A 21,212-nucleotide genomic window follows, 5' to 3' on the forward strand; every position below is an offset into this window, starting at 1 on the left:
GCTAGGTATGTAGGCTCTATGTCCCAAAGGCTGGCGGATCACATCAAACAGTATGTCCAGGCCGCTGTTTGTAATGGGCAGGGTACAGATCGTACCCAACCAGCCCTTGCTTGCAAAACTCAAAATACAGTGTCCAACATTAGATGTGATTCCGCGATTGGACAACTTTTGCTAAATAATCCTCAGTGTCCTAAAAATTATGCTGACAATGAATTTATTATCAATTGGGCTCACAGTGTGGCGCATTTACGTGTACTGGAAGCTACATACATTAATACATAGGGCCCTGGTCCTTTAAGACAGAAAGAACATGTTGCGTCTGTTTCAACGAAACAAATAAGTGACAGCTGGTTCATTCCCAGGGCAATGTCTTGACCAATCGGAGTCAAGCATCCTGATTTAAATTTCAAACAATGCTTGGAAGTTAACTGCCAGTCACCAACAACTGGAGCATTCTCCATGGCAATACCTCTACTAATCAGAGTCTACTTGCCAACCAATCAGCACTGATTTCTCATTAAGTACAAGTATATTGTTTCCCGAGACATCAGCATTTTCTTGCGAATTGTCCTGATGAGTGCAAGACGAAAAGCTTCAACAAAAAATGTCTCTTTTTTTTCAGCAATACTCAACAATGTAGATGGGTTAAGTGAGTGGGCAAAAATTTGCAGGCGGGGTATAATGTGAAGTTTTCCACTTTGGCAGGAAGAGTAAAAAAGCAGAACATTATTTACTTGGAGAGGGACTGCAGAATACTGCAGTACAGAGGGATCTGGGTGTCCTTGTACGAGTCACAAAAAGTTAGCATGCAGATACATCAAGTAATTAGGAGGCAAATGGAATGTTGGCCTTATTGCAAAGGGGATGCAGTACAAAAATAGGCAAGTCTTGCTACAACTGTACAAGACATTGGTGAGTAATCTAGAATATTGTATAGTTTTGGTCTCTTTACTTAAGGAGGGATATATTTGCATTGGAGGTAGTTCAGAATGGTTCATTAGGTTTGTTTCAGGGATGCCTTTTGAAGAAAGGTTGAGCAGGTTGGGCCGATACGCATTGGAATTTAGAAGAATGAGAGATGATCTTATTGAAACATAAAAGATTCTGAGGGGGCTTGACAGGGTAGGTGCTGAGAGGTTGTGTCCCCTTGTGGGGATATGTAGAACTAGGCGCATAGTTTCAAAACATGGGGTCTCCCATTTGTGACAAAGGTAAAATGAAATTTCCGCTCTCAGAGGGTTATTAGCCTTGGGAATTCTCCACCCAACCGAGCAGCTGGGTCATTGAATATATCCAAAGCCGAGTTAGACAGATTTTTGATCCTCAAGTGAGTCAAGGGTTATTTGGGGCAGGCACGAAAATGGAGTTAAGGCCATAATCAGATCAGACCACAAGATCATAAGGCATAGGAGCAGAAGTAGGCCATTTGGCCCATCGAGTCCGCACCGCCATTCAGTCAGCTCATGGCTGATCTGATAATCCTCAACTCCACCTCCCTGCCTTTTCTCTATAACCCTTGATTCCCTTACTGATTAAAAATCTCTCTATCTCAGCCTTGAATGACCCAGCTTATTCAACCCTCTGCAGTAAAGAATTCCACAGATTTTACTACCCTCAGAGAAGAAATTCCTCCTCATCTCTGTTTTAAATGAGTGACCCCTTACTCTGAGATTATGCCCTCTGGTCCTAGACTCTCCCACAGGGGGTAACAACCTCTCAGTATCTACCCTGCCAAGTCCCCCTAGAATCTTCTATGTTTCAATAAGGTCGCCTCTCATTCTTCTAAACTCCAATGAGTACAGGCCCAGCCTACTCAACCTCTCCTCATAAGAAAACCCTTCCATACCCGGGATCAACCTAGTGAACCTTCTCTGGACTGCCTCCAATGCCAGTATATCTTTGCTTAGCTAAGGGGACCACAACTGTTCACAGTATTCTAGGTGTGGTCTAACGAGTGCCTTCTATAGTTTTAGCAAGATTTCCCTATTTTTATACTCCACTCCCTTTGAAATAAAGGCTAACATTCCATTTGCCTTCCCTATTACCTGCTGAACTTAGATGCTAGCTTTTTGTGATTCATGCCCCCAAATTCCTCTGTGCTGCAGCTTTCTGCAGTCTTTCGCCATTTAAATAATATTCAGCTCCTCTACTTTTCCTGCCAAAGTGCTAATCTCACATTTTCCCACATTACATTCCATCTGCCAAGTTTTTTGCCCACTCACTTAACCTCTCTATATCCCTCTGTGGACTCCTTGTGTCATCCTCAAGATATGCCTTCCCACTTATTTTTGTGTCATCCGCAAACTTGGCGATAGTACATTCACTTCCCTCATCCAAGTCATTAATATATATTGTAAATATTTGAGACCCCAAGCACTGAACCCTGTGGCACTCCACTAGTTACAGGTTGCCATCCTGAAAATGCCCCCCTTAACCCAACTCTCTGTCTTCTATTAGTTAGCCAATCCTCTATCCATGCTAACATACAGACCCTCAACTATCATATTATTGAATGGCGGAATAGGCTTGAGGGGTCAAGTGGCTTCCTCCTGCACCTATTCATGTTCTCAATGTGGTTGCCCCTTAACTGTTCCCTGAAGGAGGCAGTGGCATAGTGGTAATGTAACTGGACTCATAATCCAGATGCCCAGGCTAATACTCTGGGGACAGAGGTTCAAATCTCACAAGGCAGCTGGTGGAATTAAAAGCTAGTCTCAGTAATGGTGACCACGAAACCATTGTTGATTGTTGTAAAAACCCATCTAAGTTTACTAATGTCCTTCAGGGAAAGAAATCTGCCGTCCTTACCTGGTCTGGCTTACATGTGACTCCAGACCTGCAGTAATGTGGTCAACTCTTAAATGCCCTCTGAAATGGTCCAGCAAGCCACTCAATTATATGAGGTCTAAAACCAATGAAACCAGATGGACCATCTGGCAAACTCAGCCCTGTTCACCCTGCCAAGTCCTCCTGCTAATACTTGCGGGCTAGTGCCAAAATTGGGAGAGCTGTCTCACATACTAGCCAAACAACATCCTGACATAGTCACCTTCACAGAATCATACCTGACAGATAATATCTCAGATACCACCATCGCCATCTCAGAAATGGCGGCACAGTGGTATACAGTCAGGAGGGAGTTGCCCTGGGAGGCGTCAACATTGACTCTAGACCCCATGAAGTCGCATGGCATCAGGTCAAACATGGGCAAAGAAATCTCCTCCTGATTACCAAGTACCGCCCCCATCAGTTGATGAATCAGTGCTCCTCCATGTTGAACGCCACCCTCAGTGCTCCCTCCAAGTGGTAAGAGCACAGAATATATTCTGGGTGGGGAATTTCAATGTCCATTACCAAGAGTGGCTCGGTAGTACCATTACTGACCAAGCTGGCCGAGGCCTAAAGGACATAGCTGCTAGACTGAGTGTGCAGCAGGTGGTGAGGGAACCAACACGAGGGAAAAACACACTTGACCTCATCCTCACCAATATGCCTACTGCAGATGCATCTGTCCATGGCAGTATCAGTAGGAGTGATCACCACACAGTCCTTATGGAGACAAAGTCCCATCTTCACATTGAGGATACCCTCTACTGTATTGTGTGGCACTGTACCGTGCTAAATGGGATAGATTTTGAACAGATCTAGCAACTCAAGACTGGGCATCCATGAGGCACTATGGGCCATCAGCAGCAGCAGAATTATACTCGAACACAATCTGTAACCTCATGGCCTGGCATATCCCCCACTCTACCATTACCATCATGCCAGGGGAATCAACCCTGGTCAATGAAGAGTATAGGAGGGCATGCCAGGAGCACCACCAGGCATACCTAAAAATGAGGTGTCCACTTGGTGCAGCTACAGCACAGGACTACTTGCGTGCCAAGCAGTGGAAGCAGCATGTGGTAGACAGAGCTAAGCGAGTCCACAACCAATAGATCAGATCTAAGCTCTGCAGTCCTGCATATCCAGTCACAAATGGTGGTGGACAATTAAACAACTCACTGGAGGAGGAGGCTCCACAAACATCCCCAGCCTCGATGACGGGGGAGCCCAGCACATCAGTGCAAATGAAAAGGCTTAAGCATTTGCTACAATCTTCAGCCAGAAGTGTCGAGTGGATGATCCATCTCGGCCTCCTCCGGATGTGCCCAGCATCACGGATGCCAGTCTTCAGCCAATTCGACTCACTCCACGTGATATCAAGAAACGGCTGAAGGCACTGGATACTGCAAAGGCTATGGGCCCTGACAATATTCCAGCAATAGTCTGACAATATTCCAGCAATAGTACTGAAGACTTGTGCTCCAGAACTTGCCACGCTCCTAGCCAAGCTGTTCCAGTACAGTTACAACACTAGGCATCTATCCGGCTATGTAGAAAATTGCCCAGGTATGTCCTGTCCATAAAAGGCAGGACAAATCCAACCCGGCGTATCGGTCCCATCAGTCTACTCTTGATCATCAGCAAGTGATGGAAGGGGCCATCAAAGGTGTGTCCAAGTGGCACTTGTTTAGCAATAACCTGCTCACTGACGCCCAGTTTGGGATCCGCCAGGGTCACTCAGCTCCTCACCTTATTACAACCTTGGTTCAAACATGGACAAAAGAGCTGAGCTCAAGAGATGGGGTGAGAATGACTGCCCTTGACATCAGGGCAGCATTTGACAGTGTGGCATCAAGGAGCCCAAGCAAAACTGAAGTCAATGGGAATCGGGGGGAAACTCTCCACTGGTTGGAGTCCTACCTAGCACAAAGGAAGATAGTTGTGGTTGTTGGAGGTCAGTCATCTCAGTCCCAGGACATCACTGCAGGAGTTCCTCAGGGTAGTGTCTGAGGCCCAACCATCAGCAGCTGCTTCATCAATGGCCTTCCTTCCATCACAAAGTCAGAAGTGGGGATGTTCACTGATGATTGCACAATGTTCAGCACCATTCGCGACTCCTCAGGTACTGAAGCAGTCCATGTCCAAATGCAGCAAGACCTGGACAATATCCAGGCTTGGGCTGACAAGTGGCAAGAAACATTCGTGCCACACAAGTACCAGGCAATGAGCATCTCCAACAAGACAGAGTCTCACCATCTCCCCTTGAGATTCAATGGCATTACCATTGCTGAATTCCCCACTCTCAACATCCTGGGGTTATCACTGACCAGAAACTGAACTGGGCTAGCCATATAAATACTGTGGCTACAAGAGCATGTCAAAGGCAGGGAATTCTGCAGAGAGTAACTCACCTCCTGACTCCCCAAAGTCTGTCCACCATCTACAAGGCACAAGTCAGGAGTGCGATGGAATATTCCCCACTTGCCTGGATGATTGCACCTCCAACAACACTCTAGAAGCTCAACACCATCCAGGACAAAGCAGCCCGCTTGATTGGCACCCCATCCACAAACATTTTCTCCCTCCACCAGTGGCGCACGGTAGCAGCAGTGTGTACTAGCTACGGGATACACCGTAGGAACTCACCAAGGCTCCTTTAACAGCACCTTCCAAGACAAGGGCAGCAGATATATGGGAACACCATCACCAGCAAGTTCCCGTCCAAGCCACTCACCATCCTGACTTGGAAATATATCGCCATTCCTTTACTGTCGCTGGGTCAAAACCCTGAAACTCCCTTCCTAACAGCACTGTGGGTGTACTACACCACATGGACTGCAGCGGTTCAAGGAGGCAGCTCACCACCATCTTCTCAATGGTAATAAATGCTGGCCTAGCCAGCTACGCCCACATATCATGAACAAATAAAAAATAAATAAAATGCCTAGCAAACCACTAGGTTGTACCAAACTGCCACAAATAAGAATAAAAATAAAACTGGACAATGACTCAGCTTCGTCCAAGGCAGGTCAACAATGGCACACCCAGCCTAGTTTACCCTACAAAGTCCTCCTGACTGGGGGCTAGTGATAAAATTGGGAGAGCTGTCTCACAGACTAGTCAAGCAACAGCCTGATATTGTCATCCTCAGGGAATCATACCTTACAGATAATGTCCCAGATACCACCATCACCATCCCTGGGTATGTCCTGTCCCACCAGCAGGACAGTCTTACCAGAGGTGGTGACACAGTGTATACACTCCTGAGGGAATGGCCCTGGTCGTCCTCAACATTGACTCCAGACTGCAAGAAGTCTCATGGTATCAGATCGAACACTGGCACAGAAAACTCCTGCTGTTAACACCTCCCATCTTTCCTCGGCTGAATAATCAGTACTCCTCCATGTTGAGCATCACTTGGAAGTAGGACTCAGGGTAGCAAGGGGACAGAATGTACTCTGGGAGTGGGACTTCAATGTCCATCACCAAGAGTGGCATGGTAGCATCACTACTGAGCTGGCAGAGTCCTGAAGGACACAGCTGCTAGACTGGATCTGTGGCAGGTGGTGAGATAATCAACAGGAGGGAAAAACCTACTTGACCTTGTCCTCAATCTGCCTGTCACAGATGCATCTGTCCATGACAGTGTTGGTAGGAGTGACCACTGCATGTGGTCCTGTCTTCGTCCCCACATTGTATGGTATGGCATTACCACTGATTAAGAACAGATCAAGCAACTCAAAATTGGGCCTCCAGGAGGCATTGTGGGCTATCAGCAGTAGAATTGCATTCAAGCACAATATGTAACCTCATGGCCTGGCATATTCCCCACTCTTAAATTACCATCAACTCTGGTTCGATGAGGAGGAGTGGAGGAGAGAATGCCAGGAGCTGCAGAGTTATTTTAACTTGCTGAAGCTGCAGTACAGGACTACATACATTCTAAACAGTGACAGTAGCTTTCAACAGACAAAGCTAAGATATCCCACAACCAATGGATCAGATCAAAGCTCTGCAGCCCTAATCATGAATGGTGACGGACAACTAAACAACTAACTTGAGGACTGGGCTCCACAAACATCCCCATCCTCAATGATGGGGGAGCCCAGCATGAGTCCATGAAGTACTTGCAAGCATCTTTAGCCACAAATGCTGAGTGAATGATCCACTTGAGCCTTCTCCTGAGGTTCGCAGTACCACACAGAGGCCAGTCTTTAGCCATTTGCTCCAAATGATATCAAAAATGATTTGACTGCAGCGGGTACAACAAAGGCTATGGGCCCCAGCAACATCATGGCTGCTGTGCTGAAGATTTGTGCTCCAGAACCAGCCTCGCCTTGAGAGAGTAGTTTCACTAGAGTTACACCACTGCCATCTGCTTGACTAACTGGGAAATCGCCCAGGTATGTCTGTCCATAAAAAACAGGACAAATCCAATGCAGCCAATTACCGCCCAATCAGTCTACTTGCGATCATCGCCAAAGAGATGCCAGGTGTTGTCAGTAGTGCTATTAGGCGGCACAAACAAGCATCAACCTGCTCACCAATTTTAGGTTCAGTTTGGGTTCTGCAAGGGTCATTTGACTCCAGACCTCATTACAGCCTTAGTCCAAACATGGAAAAAAGAGCTGAATTCCAGAGGTGAGAGTGTGAGATTGCCTTAACATCTAGGCAGTATTTGACTGAACATGGTATCCAAGAGCACTAGTAAAATTGAAGTCAATGGGGGTCATACCTAGCACAAAGGAAGATGGTTGCAGTTTTGGAGGCCTATCATTTCAGCCCATTTGCTGCAGGAGTTCCTCAGGGTAGTGTCCTAGGTCCAGCCATCTTGTGCTGCTTCATCAGTGACTTTCCCTCCATCATAAAGTCAGAAGTGGGGATATTCGCTGTGTTCAGTACCATTCACACCTCCTTAAATACTGAAGCAGTCCCTTTCTGTATGCAGAAAGGCCTGAACATTCAGGCTTGGGCTGACAAATGCTAAGTAACATTCACGCTACACAAGTGCTAGGTAATGACCATCTCTAACAAGAGAGAGTCTAATCACCCCCTGTTAACATTCAACAGCATTACCATCACTGAATGTCCCACCATCAACACCCCGCGGATTCTCCATTGACCAGAAACTGGACCAGCCACACAAATGCTGCGGTTGCAAGAGGTCAGTGGCTGAAATTCAGCGGCGGGTAACTCACTTCCTGACTCTCCAAAACTAGTCCACCTTCTACAAGGCACAAATCAGTACTGTAATAGAATACTGTCTACTTGCCTGGATGAGTGCAGCTCCAACACTCAATAAATTTAACACAATTGAGGGCAATGCAGCCCATTTGATCGGCACCAAACCAAACCTTAAACATTCACTCCCTCCACCACCGACGCAGTGGCAGCAGTATGTACCATCTACAAGATGCACTGCAGCAACTCACCAACGTTCCTTCAACAGGACTTTCCAAACCCACGACCGCTGCCACCTACAAGGACAAGGGCAGCAGATGCATGGCAACACCACCACTTGCAAGATCCCCTCCAAGCCACATATCACCCTGAGTTGGAACTATATCACCACTTCACTGTCGCTGGGTCTTGGAAATCTTTACCTAGGCACTGTGGGATTACCTACACCACATGGACTGCAGCAATTCAAGAAGGCAGCTCACCATGACCTTCTCGAGGGCTGTTGGGAATGGCCAATAAATGCTGGCCTTACCAGAGATGCCCACATCCTGTGAATGAATTAAACAAAAGCCCAAGTTCAAATCCTGATTACTATCTGTAGATTCCTATTGGAAGTTCCACATGCGAACATTGGGTGAGGACCAGTATTGGCTTCACTATAGTTGGGAGAGCCTGCAGATATTCACTCAAACAATGGCTTCTTCAAGATGATCCCAGTGGTTATTGGCACTCAGTAAACGCGGATTGGTGGGGGAGGTGGTGGGGTGGGGAGAGGTGAGCTTGGGCTAAGAGGAAATGAGAGGGATGCCAAAGCAGGTCTTCAGGAGAGGAGATGGAGAACCCCCAACAAATCTGCGCCCTCAGGAGACAGCAGTAACCGAGAGGAATTTTTTTGAAAACACAAGCACTTACTTCAAAGGAATGCTCTTTATTATCTTCTAATCGATAATCTAGAAGCACACTAAGAGACATGACGCTACAGTCAAACTTTCCGCCTTTGGCAGTCCAGTTAGGGTGAACGATGATAGAGGACTCATCAGGTAGGACGTAGCGTCTTTCACGCCGCTGCCGTTCCACTTCTTCCTGGCGTTTTCTCTCCTCCTCCTGAAATGACAAAATTTACATTCCAAAAATAGTGCCAGAAAATTCGAAAGAACAGAATAATCAGAAGTGTTCACTTTGAAGACTACTCCAGCACATAATGTTCATGCACAGAAACAAGCCATCCGGCCATCAAGTTTGTGCCAGTATTTTCATCCACGCACGACCAAAGCCAACGCCACTCTCCTCTTCACTCTCGGTACCGTTTAAGATCACACCCTCACCCCCATACTACTTGATATCTCACCCATTCTAATTACACTCACTTCCCATACTGTTTAATATCTTATCCAGTTTAATCTCACCTGCCTGCTCACTTTCCACATACCTTTTCCAATTCCTCTTTTTCAAGTATCCAGTTAATTTCTTTTTGAACAAGCTAGGGACAATGCTTCAATGCATAGAGGCAGAGAATTCTACATTCAAACTACCCCATGCAGCCATTTTTTTCTGACCTTCTGTGATTATTTTCAACTAAGTCCTCGAATTATGGTCTCACTGACTGAAGGACATAATCTCTCAATATTTTCCTTGTTGCATCCTTGCGTGAACTGCAGCAGGTCACTGCTTAACATTCTCACCTATAACTATTCAAAACCCTTTTTCATCATCATTCCAGCTGCCATCTTGTTTTGTCAGTTTTGGACGACAGTATTTCAAATAAGGTTTCTAACAAAACGCTTCCATAATTCTCAACAGAAACATAGCAATCACTTCCAGATTGCAGTCGGTTTGAAAATTTTGCAAAAGCACATGCAGAGGCCCGTGGTACTCTCGAGAACCTGGAAGGAAACTGATGACACTTAGCAGAGCTCCCAGCTGATTGATGGAAGGAAAAACCAGCAGGAGACAGCCTTCAACCCCCAGCGCCCCGGCAACAATCGGCACACAACCCCCAGTGCCCCGGCACCACACGGCACTCAACTTCCAGTGCCCCGGCACCACATGGCACAACCCCCAGTGCCCCGGCACCACTTGGCACATAACCCCCAGCGCCCTGGCACCACTCGGCACCCAACTCCTGCAGTGTCCCAACACCATTTGGCACACAACTCCCACAATGGCCTGGACTGTTGTACGAGGAGAGATTGGTTCGACTGGCCTGTATTCACTAGAGTTTAGAAGAATGAGGGGGGGGATCTGATTGAAACGTATAAAATCCTAACAGGGCTAGATGGACTAGAGGCAGGGAGGATGTTTCCCCTGATTGGGGAGTCCAGAACCATGGGTCACAGTCTCAGGATACGGGATAGGCCAGTTAGGACTGAGATGAGGAAAAATTCACTCAGAGAGTGGTCAACCTGTGGAGATCTCTACCACAGAAGGCTGTGGAGGCCAGGTCACTAAGTATATTCAAGAAAGAAATTGATAATTTTTTGGATATTAGGGGCATCAAGGGGTATGGAGAGAAAGCGGGAGTATGGGGTTGAGATAGAGGATCAGCGATGATCGTACTGAATGTTGGAGCAGGCTCGAAGGGCCGAATGGCCTACTCCTGCTCAAGTTTCTATGTTTCTAACTCCCACAGTGTCCCGGCATCAGTTGGCGCACAACTCCTAGTGTCCCGGCACCATTTGGCGCACAACTCCCAGTGTCCCGGCACCATTTGGCACAGAATGCCCAGTGTGTGTTTCTCTCCGTACATAAGTAGCTAAAAGCATAATGTCAATCTCAGGGTCAAACTAAGTTTGCCAATCTTACCTCTTTGTCATCTTCAGATCTTTTATCCTCCTCTTCATCATCCTCTCGTTCTGATTTCTCTGATTCCTTCTGCTCTTCTTTCTCTGCCTCAGTTTTCAGCTGTTTTGTTAGCCGGGCTATCAGCTGGGATTTTAACCCCTTTGAGCTTTGATTCCGACTTTCCAATTCTTTTCGAAGATCGTTAACCTGACAAAGGAGGAATTTTGCTTTAATTGGCGTTCTTGAAGGACATAGTTTATGTTGGGCTTCCATGGGTGCTGGCACCCTCCAAACTCTCACCCAGCATGCTTCTCACCAGTACACGCTCCAGCTGCAGTCACAAGATATTTTCAGGAGGGTACGCTGACCAATTTTCTTTCATCCCTCTCTCTCTCTCTCTCTCGCTACTCTAGTTCAGGAGTGCTAACGACAAGTTTACATAGCCAGGGAAAGGAGTCAGCTTTGGAGACGTGGGCATGGGAGAGTGAAGGGAAAATCAAAAAAAAAAAATTAACCTATCATTTGGATCAATATAACACCCAATGGGTCAGCTCCTTGCTACTCATTGGAGATAGCAGCTGGGGGCGGTGGGGGGGGAAACATTTTTTAAGCTGAAGTTTGATAGGCTATTTACAAGCAAATCACTGCACAAATTGGACTTGAATAGATCAAAAAGTCTTTTGCAGACAGAGCTTGCGTATTATTCCCTGTACCGCGAATGAGAGGTTGTTTTATAAGGCTCAAAAAGGTAAATCAAGCTGCTATATGTCTTTTGTGTGGATGCTACCCGTTGCTGAATTCAATATTCAGGTGTTGGCAAATGATGCAACCATTATAACCCAGCCTCTTGCTGTCCTCACTTGATATCCACAACAGGTATTTCCTGGGGGTGGGAATAACCCTTACAGATAAGCTAACGCAGCACAAAGCAAAATGAATCTGGAGCCTGCATTTGGGTCTCACTTGCTGCAAGGATTTGCTTTTATGCAAAACATGTCACCTCAGCACTTCAACTTGGACACTGATCTACCCACAGGTCAAACATGTGATGGGCTGGGGCTGTGTGTCGTGCCAAAATAAACAATTCATATTTCTTCAATGCCTTCCATGACCTCATACCATCCCAAAAAAATCTTGTAGCCATTCAAGTATTTTTTGAATTGTACTAGTTCTTGTTATGTAGGCGACGAGGCAACCAATTTGCAAATACATAGCTCCCACAATTGGAAATGTGATAACGACCCAGATAATCTATTTTGTGGTCTTGACAGAGGCATGAACATTGGCCAGGCCACCCAGGATAATTCCCCTCAAAACAGTGTCATGGAATCTTTTAGTATTAGTAAAAAAGTAGTGCTGGAGAAATTAATGGAACTGAAAGTTGATAAATGCCCCGGGCCTAATGATCTACATCCCAAAGTGTTGAAAGGGGTGACTGTGGAGATAGTGAAAACATTGGTAATCATCTTTCAAAATTCTATAGATTCTAGAATGGTTCCTATAGATTGGAACGTAGCAAAAGTAACTCCACTATTTAAGAAAATGAGGAGAGAGAAAACAAGGAGCTACAGACCTGTGAGCCTGACATCAGTAGTAGGGAAAATATTAGACAATACTAGATACTAATACTTTATAATACTAATATATATTATAAAGGATGTGATCACTTAAAAATAATGGTGAGATTGGGAAGAGTCAACATGGATTTATGAAAGGGAAATCATGTTTGACAAAATTGTTGGGAGTTTTTTTGAGGATGTTATTAGCAGAATAGATTAGGGTGTGTGTATTTGGACTTTCAGAAGGCTTTCAGTAAGGCCCCAGACAAGAGGTTAGTGAGCAAAATTTGAGCACATGGGATTGGGGGAAATATACTGGCATGAATTGAGAATTGGTTCACTGACAGCAAACAGAGAGTAGGGGTAAACGGATCATTCTCACAATAACAGGCTGTGACTCGTGGGGTACCGCAAGGATCAGTGCTTGGGCCCCAGCTATTCACAACATATCAATGATTTGAATGTGGGGTCCAAATGTAATATTTCCAAGTTTTTTGATGACACAAAACTTCATGGAATGTGAGTTGTGGGGGAGGATGCAGACAGACAGACTAAATGAGTGGGTAAGAACATGACAGATGGAATATAACATGGAAAAATGTGAATTTATCCACTTTGGTAGGAAAAACAAAAATGCAGAGTATTTCTTAAACAGGGAAATATTGGGAAGTGTTGATGTCCAAAGGGGCCTGGATGATCCTGTTCACAAATCAATGAAAGCAAACATGGAGGTGCAACAAGCAATTAGGAAGGCAAATAGTGTGTTAGCCTTTATTGCAAGGAGATCTGAGTGCAGGAGTAAAGATGTCTTGCTGCAGTTGTATGGAACCTTGTGAGACCACACCTGGAGTAATGTGCGCGGTTTTGGTCTCCTTACCTGAGGAGAGATATACAGGCCACAGAGGGAGTGCAACAAAGGTTCATCAGGCTGATCTCTGGGATGGCAGGATTGTCCTATGAGGAAGGATCAAGGAGATTGAGTCTATATTCTCTAGAATTTAGAAGAATGAGAGGTGACCTCATTGAAGCGTACAGGATTCTTATAGGGCTCGACAGGGTAGATGCAGGAAGGATGTTTCCCCTGGTTGCGTGGGGGTGTCTAAAAGCAGGAGGCACAGGCTAAGAGGTAGGCCATTTAGGACAGAGATGAGGAGGAATTTCTTCAGTCAAAGGGTGGTGAATCTTTGGAATTCTCTACCACAGAGAGTTGTGCAGGCTAAGCCTAAGATGTCCAAAGCTGAGGTCAATAGATTTTTAGATACGAATGACGTTAAGGGATATGGAGACAATGTGGGAAGATGGAGTCAAGGTAGATGATCAGCCATGATCTAGGCGGCATAGTGGTATTGTCACTGGGCTAGTATTCCAGAGACCCAGGGTAATGCTGTGGGGACCTGGATTCGAATCCCACCACCGCAGATGGTGAAATTTGAATTCAGTAAAGATCTGGAATTAAAAGTCTTATGACGACCACTAAAATATTGTCGATTGTTGTAAAAACCCATCTGGTTCACTAATGTCCTTTAGGGAAGGAAACCTGCCAACCTTACCTAGTCTGGCCTACATGTGACTCCAGACCCACAGCAATGTGGTTGGACTCTTAAATGCCCTCTGAACAAGGGCAATTGGGGATGGGCAATCAATGCTGGTCGAGCCAGTGACATTGAGCCCACATCCCATGAACGAATGAAGAATAAAAAAAGGCAGGACAGGCTCGAGGGACTGAATGGCCTATTCCTGCTCCTATGTTCCTATGCTCTGAGAGGGCAAATGGGACCTTGGTTTAATGTCTCACCTGAAAGATGGCACCTTTAAGGCACGGCCTTAATACTGCACTGGATTTTCACCCTGGATTTTTGCACAAAGTCTCTGCAGAGTGACTTGAACTCTTGACCTTCTGACTCAGAGGTGAGAATGCTACTTCTGGGGCAGAACTGTGGGTTGAGGCATTTGCACCATCTCTGGAACCTGGGTTTTAATTGACTTACGCCAAAAGTCCTGAATCACATTTTGAAATCTCAATCCAATAAGCATATGTGCATGGCGACCTATGCACATCTGTGTGTAGATACATGTATGTGTGTACATGAATTCATGCATAAATGTGCACATGAGGTGAGTGCGCGTGAGCATGTTTGTGATGTGCATTTTTTGTTGTGTTCTCGCTGCATTTGCTGCATGCAATTTGGCTGCAGCATTTCCTACATTACAACAGTTACTTTTACAAAGTTACAAACAAAACTAGTACTTAACTGGCTGTAAAGCATGTGGAGATGTCCAGTGGTTGTGAAAAACACTATATAAATGCAAGTCTTCTTCTGTTCCAAAACTGAGTTTCTTAGATGCCTCATAGAAAATATACTGATTAAGTGTGTACTCTGCCAATAATCTCGGGATTACTACCTGGGCCATGGGCAAACTGGCATTGGGTAAATAAAGTCAAGAAGTTAAATGCGTGGCTCAGAGATTGTTGTGGGAGGAATATAGGGGATTCAGTTGTAAGGAGAATAGATAGGTGTTTTTGTGGCAGCAAACAAGACTCCAGGATGGTATGTTGCCTCCCTGGTGCGAAGGTCAAGGATGTCTCAGAGCGGCTAGAGGACATTCTGAAGGGGGAGGGTGAACAGCCAGTGGTCGTGGTACACATTGTTACAAACGACATAGGTGAAAAAAGGGATGAGGTCCTAAAAGCAGAATATAGGGAGTTAGGAAGTAAGTTGAAAAGTAGGACCTCAAAGGTAGTGATCTCAAGAGCCACATGCCAGTCAGAGTAGAAATAGCAGGATATATCGGATGAAAACGTGGCTGAAGAGATGTTGTGAAGGGGAGGGTTTCAGATTCCTGGGGCATTGGGACTGGTTCTGGGTGAGGTGAGACCAGTACAAACTGGACGGGTTACACCTGGGCAGGACCAGGACTGATGTCCTAGGGGACATTTGCTAGAGTGGTTGGGGAGGGTTTAAACTAAAATGGCAGGGGGATGGGAACCTATGCAAAGAGTCAGAGGAAGGGGAATCAAAGACAAGAACAAAAGACAGAAAGCGGAATAAGAAAAGTGATAGAGAAATCAAGGGCAAGAATCAAACAGGGCCTAAGTGAAAAATAGTGGGAATGGGACAGTAATGTTAACGTAAGGAGCATTCGCAATAAAGTGGATGAATTAACCGTGCAAATAGATGTAAACAGGTATGATATAGTCGGGATTACGGAGACATGGCTGCAGGGTGACCAGGGATGGGAACTGAACATCCAGGGGTATTCAGTATTTAGGAAGGACAGACAAAAAGGAAAAGGCGGTGGAGATGCATTGCTGGTTAAAGAGGAAATTAACGCAATAGTGAGGAAAGTTATTAGCCCCGACGATGTGGAATCTGTATGGGTAGAGCTGAGAAATACTAAGGGGCAAAAAACGTTAGTGGGGGTTGTATATAGACCCCCAAACTGTAATGGTGATGTTGGGAATGTCATTAAACAGGAAATTAGAGACGCATGTAATAAAAGAACATCTGTAATTATGGGTGACTTTAATATGCATATAGATTGGACAAATCAAATTAGTAACAAGACCGTAGAGGAGGAATTCCTGGAGTGTATATGAGATGATTTTCTGGACCAATGCATTGAGGAACCAATGAGAGAACATCCTCAACAAAAACAGAAATCCCTGGAAAAACTCAGCAGGTCTGGCAGCATCGGCGGAGAAGAGCAAAGTTGACGTTTCGACTCCTTATGACCCTTCAACAGAACTAAATAGAAATAGGAATGGGGTGAAATATAAGCTGGTTTAAGGGGGCGGGCGGGGTAGAAGTGGGGGGGGGGGTGTTGTTGGGACAAGCAAGCAGTGATAGGAGGAGATAATCAAAAGATGTCACAGCCAAAAGAACAAAAAGGTGTTGAAGGTGGTGATATTATCTAAAAGAATGTGCTAATTAAGAGTGGAGAGCAGGACAAGCGAGATAACTCTAGTGGGGGTGGGGTGAAATAAATGATGGGTGGTATACATTTAAAAATAATGGAAATAGGTGGGAAAAGAAAAATCTATATAAATTATTGGAAAAAACAAAAGGGAGGGGGAAGAAATGGAAAGGGGGTGGGGATGGAGGAGATCTAAAGTTGTTCAACTCAATATTCAGTCCGGAAGGCTGTAAAGTGCCTAGTCGGAAGATGAGGTGCTGTTCCTCCAGTTTGCGTTGAGCTTCACTGGAACAATGCAGCAAGCCAAGGACAGACATGTGGGCAAGAGAGCAGGGTGGAGTTTTAATATGGCAAGCGACAGGGAGGTCTGGGCAATGCTTGCATTTGGTCTCTCCAATGTAGAGGAAACCGCATTGGGAGCAACGAATGCAGTAGACTAAGTTGGGGGAAATGCAAGTGAAATGCTGCTTCACTTGAAAGGCGTGTTTGGGCCCTTGGACGGTGAGGAGAGAGGAAGTGAAGGGGCAGGTGTTGCATATTTTGCGTTTGCATGGGGAGGTGCCGTAGGTGGGGGTTGAGGAATAGGGGGTGATGGAGGAGTGGACCAGGGTGTCACGGAGGGAACGATCCCTGCAGAATGTCGCCAAGGGGGTGAAGGGAAGATGTGTTTGGTGGTGGCATCATGCTGGAGTTGGCGGAAATGGCGGAGGATGATCCTTTGAATGCGGAGGCTGGTGGGGTGATAAGTGAGGTCAAGGGGGACCCTATCATGTTTCTGGGAAGGAGGAGAAGGCGTGAGGGCGGATGCGCAGGAGATGGGCCGGAGACGGTTGAGGGCCCTGTCAACTACCGTGGGTGGAAAACCTCGGTTAAGGAAGAAGGAGGACACGTCAGAGGAACTGTTTTTGAAGGTAGCATCATCAGAACAGATGCGGCGGAGGTGAAGGAACTGAGAGAATGGAATGGAGTCCTTACAGGAAGCGGGGTGTGAGGAGCTGTAGTCGAGGTAGCTGTGGGAGTCGGTAGGCTTGTAATGCATATTGCTACCAATATCACCAGTCTATCACCAGAAATTGAGACAGAGAGGTCAAGGAAGGGAAGGGAAGTGTCAGAGATGGACCATGTGAAAATGATGGAGGGGTGGAGATTGGAAGCAAAATTAATAAATTTTTCCAGGTCCCAACGAGAGCATGAAGCAGCACTGAAGTAATCATCGATGTACCGGAGAAAGAGTTGTGGGAGGGGGCCGGAGTAGGACTGGAACAAGGAATGTTCCACATACCCCATAAAGAGACAGGCATAGCTGGGGCCCATGCGGGTACCCATAGCCACACCTTTTATTTGGAGGAAGTGAGAGGAGTTAAAGGAGAAATTGTTCAGTGTGAGAACAAGTTCAGCCAGACGGAAGAGTAGTGGTGGATGGGGATTGTTCGGGCCTCTGTTCAAGGAAGAAGCTAAGGGCCCGCAGGCCATCCTGGTGGGGGATGGAGGTGTAGAGGGATTGGACATCCATGGTGAAGAGGAAGCGGTTGGGGCCAGGGAACTGGAAATTGTTGATGTGACGTAAGGTGTCAGAGGAATCACGGATGTAGGTGGGGAGGGACCGGACGAGGGGAGAGAGAAGGGAGTCAAGATAACGAGAAATGAGTTCCGTGGGGCAGGAACAGGCTGACACGATCGGTCTGCCAGGACAGTTCTGTTTATGGATTTTGGGTAGGAGGTAGAAGCGGGCCGTCTGAGGTTGGGCGACTATCAAGTTGGAAGCTGTGGGAGGAAGATCTCCAGAGGAGATGAGGTCAGTGACAGTCCTGGAAACAATGGCTTGATGTTCTGTGGTGGGGTCGTGGTCCAGGGAGAGGTAGGAGGAAGTGTCTGCGAGTTGACGCTCAGCCTCCGCGAGGTAGAGGTCAATGCGCCAGACAACAACAGTTCCACCCTTGTCAGCGGGTTTGATGACAATGTTGGGGTTGGACCTGAGAGAACGGAGTGCAGTGAGTTCAGAGAGAGACAGATTAGAATGGGTGAGAGGAGCAGAGAAATTGAGACGGCTAATGTCACGCCGACAGTTCTCAATGAAAAGATCAAGAGAAGGTAAGAATCCAGAGGGAGGGGTCCAAGTGGAGGGAGAATATTGGAGGTGGGTAAAAGGATCCGTTGAACGGGGAGAGGACTCCTGCCCAAAGAAGTGAGCACGGAGACGAAGACGGCGGAAGAAGAGTTCAGCATCATGCCGAGCCCGAAATTCATTGAGATGAGGGCGTAAGGGTATGAAACTAAGTCCTTTGCTGAGCACTGAACGTTCAGCATCGGAGAGGGGAAGGTCAGGAGGTATAGTGAATACGCGGCTGGGGCTGGGATTGAAAGATGGGGTGGGGACGGAGGGACAAGCAGGGGTGGAGGGTCCCAGATGGATGTTGGTGTCGCATCTGGGACCCTCCACACCTGCTTGTCCCTCCGTCCCCACCCCATCTTTCAATCCCAGCCCCAGCCGCGTATTCACTATACCCCCTGACCTTCCCCTCTCCGATGCTGAACGTTCAGTGCTCAGCAAAGGACTTAGTTTCATACCCTTACGCCCTCATCTCAATGAATTTCGGGCTCGGCATGATGCTGAACTCTTCTTCCGCCGTCTTCGTCTCCGTGCTCACTTCTTTGGGCAGGAGTCCTCTCCCCGTTCAACGGATCCTTTTACCCACCTCCAATATTCTCCCTCCACTTGGACCCCTCCCTCTGGATTCTTACCTTCTCTTGATCTTTTCATTGAGAACTGTCGGCGTGACATTAGCCGTCTCAATTTCTCTGCTCCTCTCACCCATTCTAATCTGTCTCTCTCTGAACTCACTGCACTCCGTTCTCTCAGGTCCAACCCCAACATTGTCATCAAACCCGCTGACAAGGGTGGAACTGTTGTTGTCTGGCGCATTGACCTCTACCTCGCGGAGGCTGAGCGTCAACTCGCAGACACTTCCTCCTACCTCTCCCTGGACCACGACCCCACCACAGAACATCAAGCCATTGTTTCCAGGACTGTCACTGACCTCATCTCCTCTGGAGATCTTCCTCCCACAGCTTCCAACTTGATAGTCGCCCAACCTCAGACGGCCCGCTTCTACCTCCTACCCAAAATCCATAAACAGAACTGTCCTGGCAGACCGATCGTGTCAGCCTGTTCCTGCCCCACGGAACTCATTTCTCGTTATCTTGACTCCCTTCTCTCTCCCCTCGTCCGGTCCCTCCCCACCTACATCCGTGATTCCTCTGACACCTTACGTCACATCAACAATTTCCAGTTCCCTGGCCCCAACCGCTTCCTCTTCACCATGGATGTCCAATCCCTCTACACCTCCATCCCCCACCAGGATGGTCTGAGGGCCCTTAGCTTCTTCCTTGAACAGAGGCCCCAACAATCCCCATCCACCACTACTCTCCTCCGTCTGGCTGAACTTGTTCTCACACTGAACAATTTCTCCTTTAACTCCTCTCACTTCCTCCAAATAAAAGGTGTGGCTATGGGTACCCGCATGGGCCCCAGCTATGCCTGTCTCTTTATGGGGTATGTGGAACATTCCTTGTTCCAGTCCTACTCCGGCCCCCTCCCACAACTCTTTCTCCGGTACATCGATGATTACTTCGGTGCTGCTTCATGCTCTCGTCGGGACCTGGAAAAATTTATTAATTTTGCTTCCAATCTCCACCCCTCCATCATTTTCACATGGTCCATCTCTGACACTTCTCTTCCCTTCCTTGACCTCTCTGTCTCAATTTCTGATGATAGACTCTCCACCAATATCCATTACAAGCCTACCGACTCCCACAGCTACCTCGACTACAGCTCCTCACACCCCGCTTCCTGTAAAGACTCCATCCCATTCACTCAGTTCCTTCGCCTCCGTCGCATCTGTTCTGATGACGCTACCTTCAAAAACAGCTCCTCTGACATGTCCTCCTTCTTCCTTAACCGAGGTTTTCCATCCACGGTCGTTGACAGGGCCCTCAACCGTGTCCGACCCATATCCCGCGCATCTGCCCTCACGCCTTCTCCTCCTTCCCAGAAACATGATAGGGTCCCCCTTGTCCTCACTTATCACCCCACCAGCCTCCGCATTCAAAGGATCATCCTCCGCCATTTCCGCCAACTCCAGCATGATGCCACCACCAAACACATCTTCCCTTCACCCCCCCTGACGGCATTCCGTAGGGATCGTTCCCTCCGGGACACCCTGGTCCACTCCTCCATCACCCCCTACTCCTCAACCCCCACCTATGGCAACTCCCCATGCCCACGCAGAAGATGCAACACCTGCCCCTTCACTTCCTCTCTCCTCACCGTCCAAGGGCCCAAACACTCCTTTCAAGTGAAGCAGCATTTCACTTGCATTTCCCCTAACTTAGTCTACTGCATTCGTTGCTCCCAATGCAGTCTCCTCTACATTGGAGAGACCTAACGCAAACTGGGCGACCGTTTTGCAGAACACCTGCGGTCTGTCCGCAAGAAAGACCCAAACCTCCCTGTCGCTTGCCATTTTAACACTCCACCCTGTTCTCTTGCCCACATGTCTGTCCTTGGCTTGCTGCATTGTTCCAGTGAAGCTCAACGCAAACTGGAGGAACAGCACCTCATCTTCCGACTAGGCACTTTACAGCCTTCCGGGCTGAATATTGAATTCAACAACTTTAGATCTTAAACTCCCCCTCCCCCCATCCCCACCCCGTTTCTCCCCCCTCCCCTTTTTTTTCAATAATTTATATAGATTCTTTTTTCCCCACCTATTTCCATTATTTTTAAATCTAAAACTAAAACCTTGTTAGTCTTTCCACCCCACCCCCACTAGAGCTGTACTTTGAGTGTCCTGTCTTCCATTCTTAATTAGCACTTTTCTTAGACAAATATCACCACCTTCAACACCTCTTTGATCCTTCTGTCTGTGACATCTTTTGATTATCTGC

General features: G+C 47.0%; 1 protein-coding gene across 3 annotated transcripts in view; it reads right to left on the reverse strand.

Moving 5' to 3' along the window:
* The window catches only part of ccar1 (cell division cycle and apoptosis regulator 1), a 131,999-nt gene that overhangs the window by 19,109 nt on the left and 91,678 nt on the right, over positions 1-21,212 (reverse strand). For all 3 annotated transcript variants that reach the window (XM_078536017.1, XM_078536018.1, XM_078536016.1), the window contains exons 16-17: positions 10,813-10,998; positions 8,923-9,114 (exon numbers count right to left, since the gene is read on the reverse strand). In XM_078536017.1, the coding sequence (XP_078392143.1) occupies positions 8,923-9,114; positions 10,813-10,998 (378 nt within the window). The remainder of the gene's footprint in view (positions 1-8,922; positions 9,115-10,812; positions 10,999-21,212) is intronic.

This window comes from Cetorhinus maximus, unplaced genomic scaffold (assembly GCF_964194155.1).
Source record: "Cetorhinus maximus unplaced genomic scaffold, sCetMax3.hap1.1 HAP1_SCAFFOLD_826, whole genome shotgun sequence".
Taxonomy (NCBI): domain Eukaryota; kingdom Metazoa; phylum Chordata; class Chondrichthyes; order Lamniformes; family Cetorhinidae; genus Cetorhinus; species Cetorhinus maximus.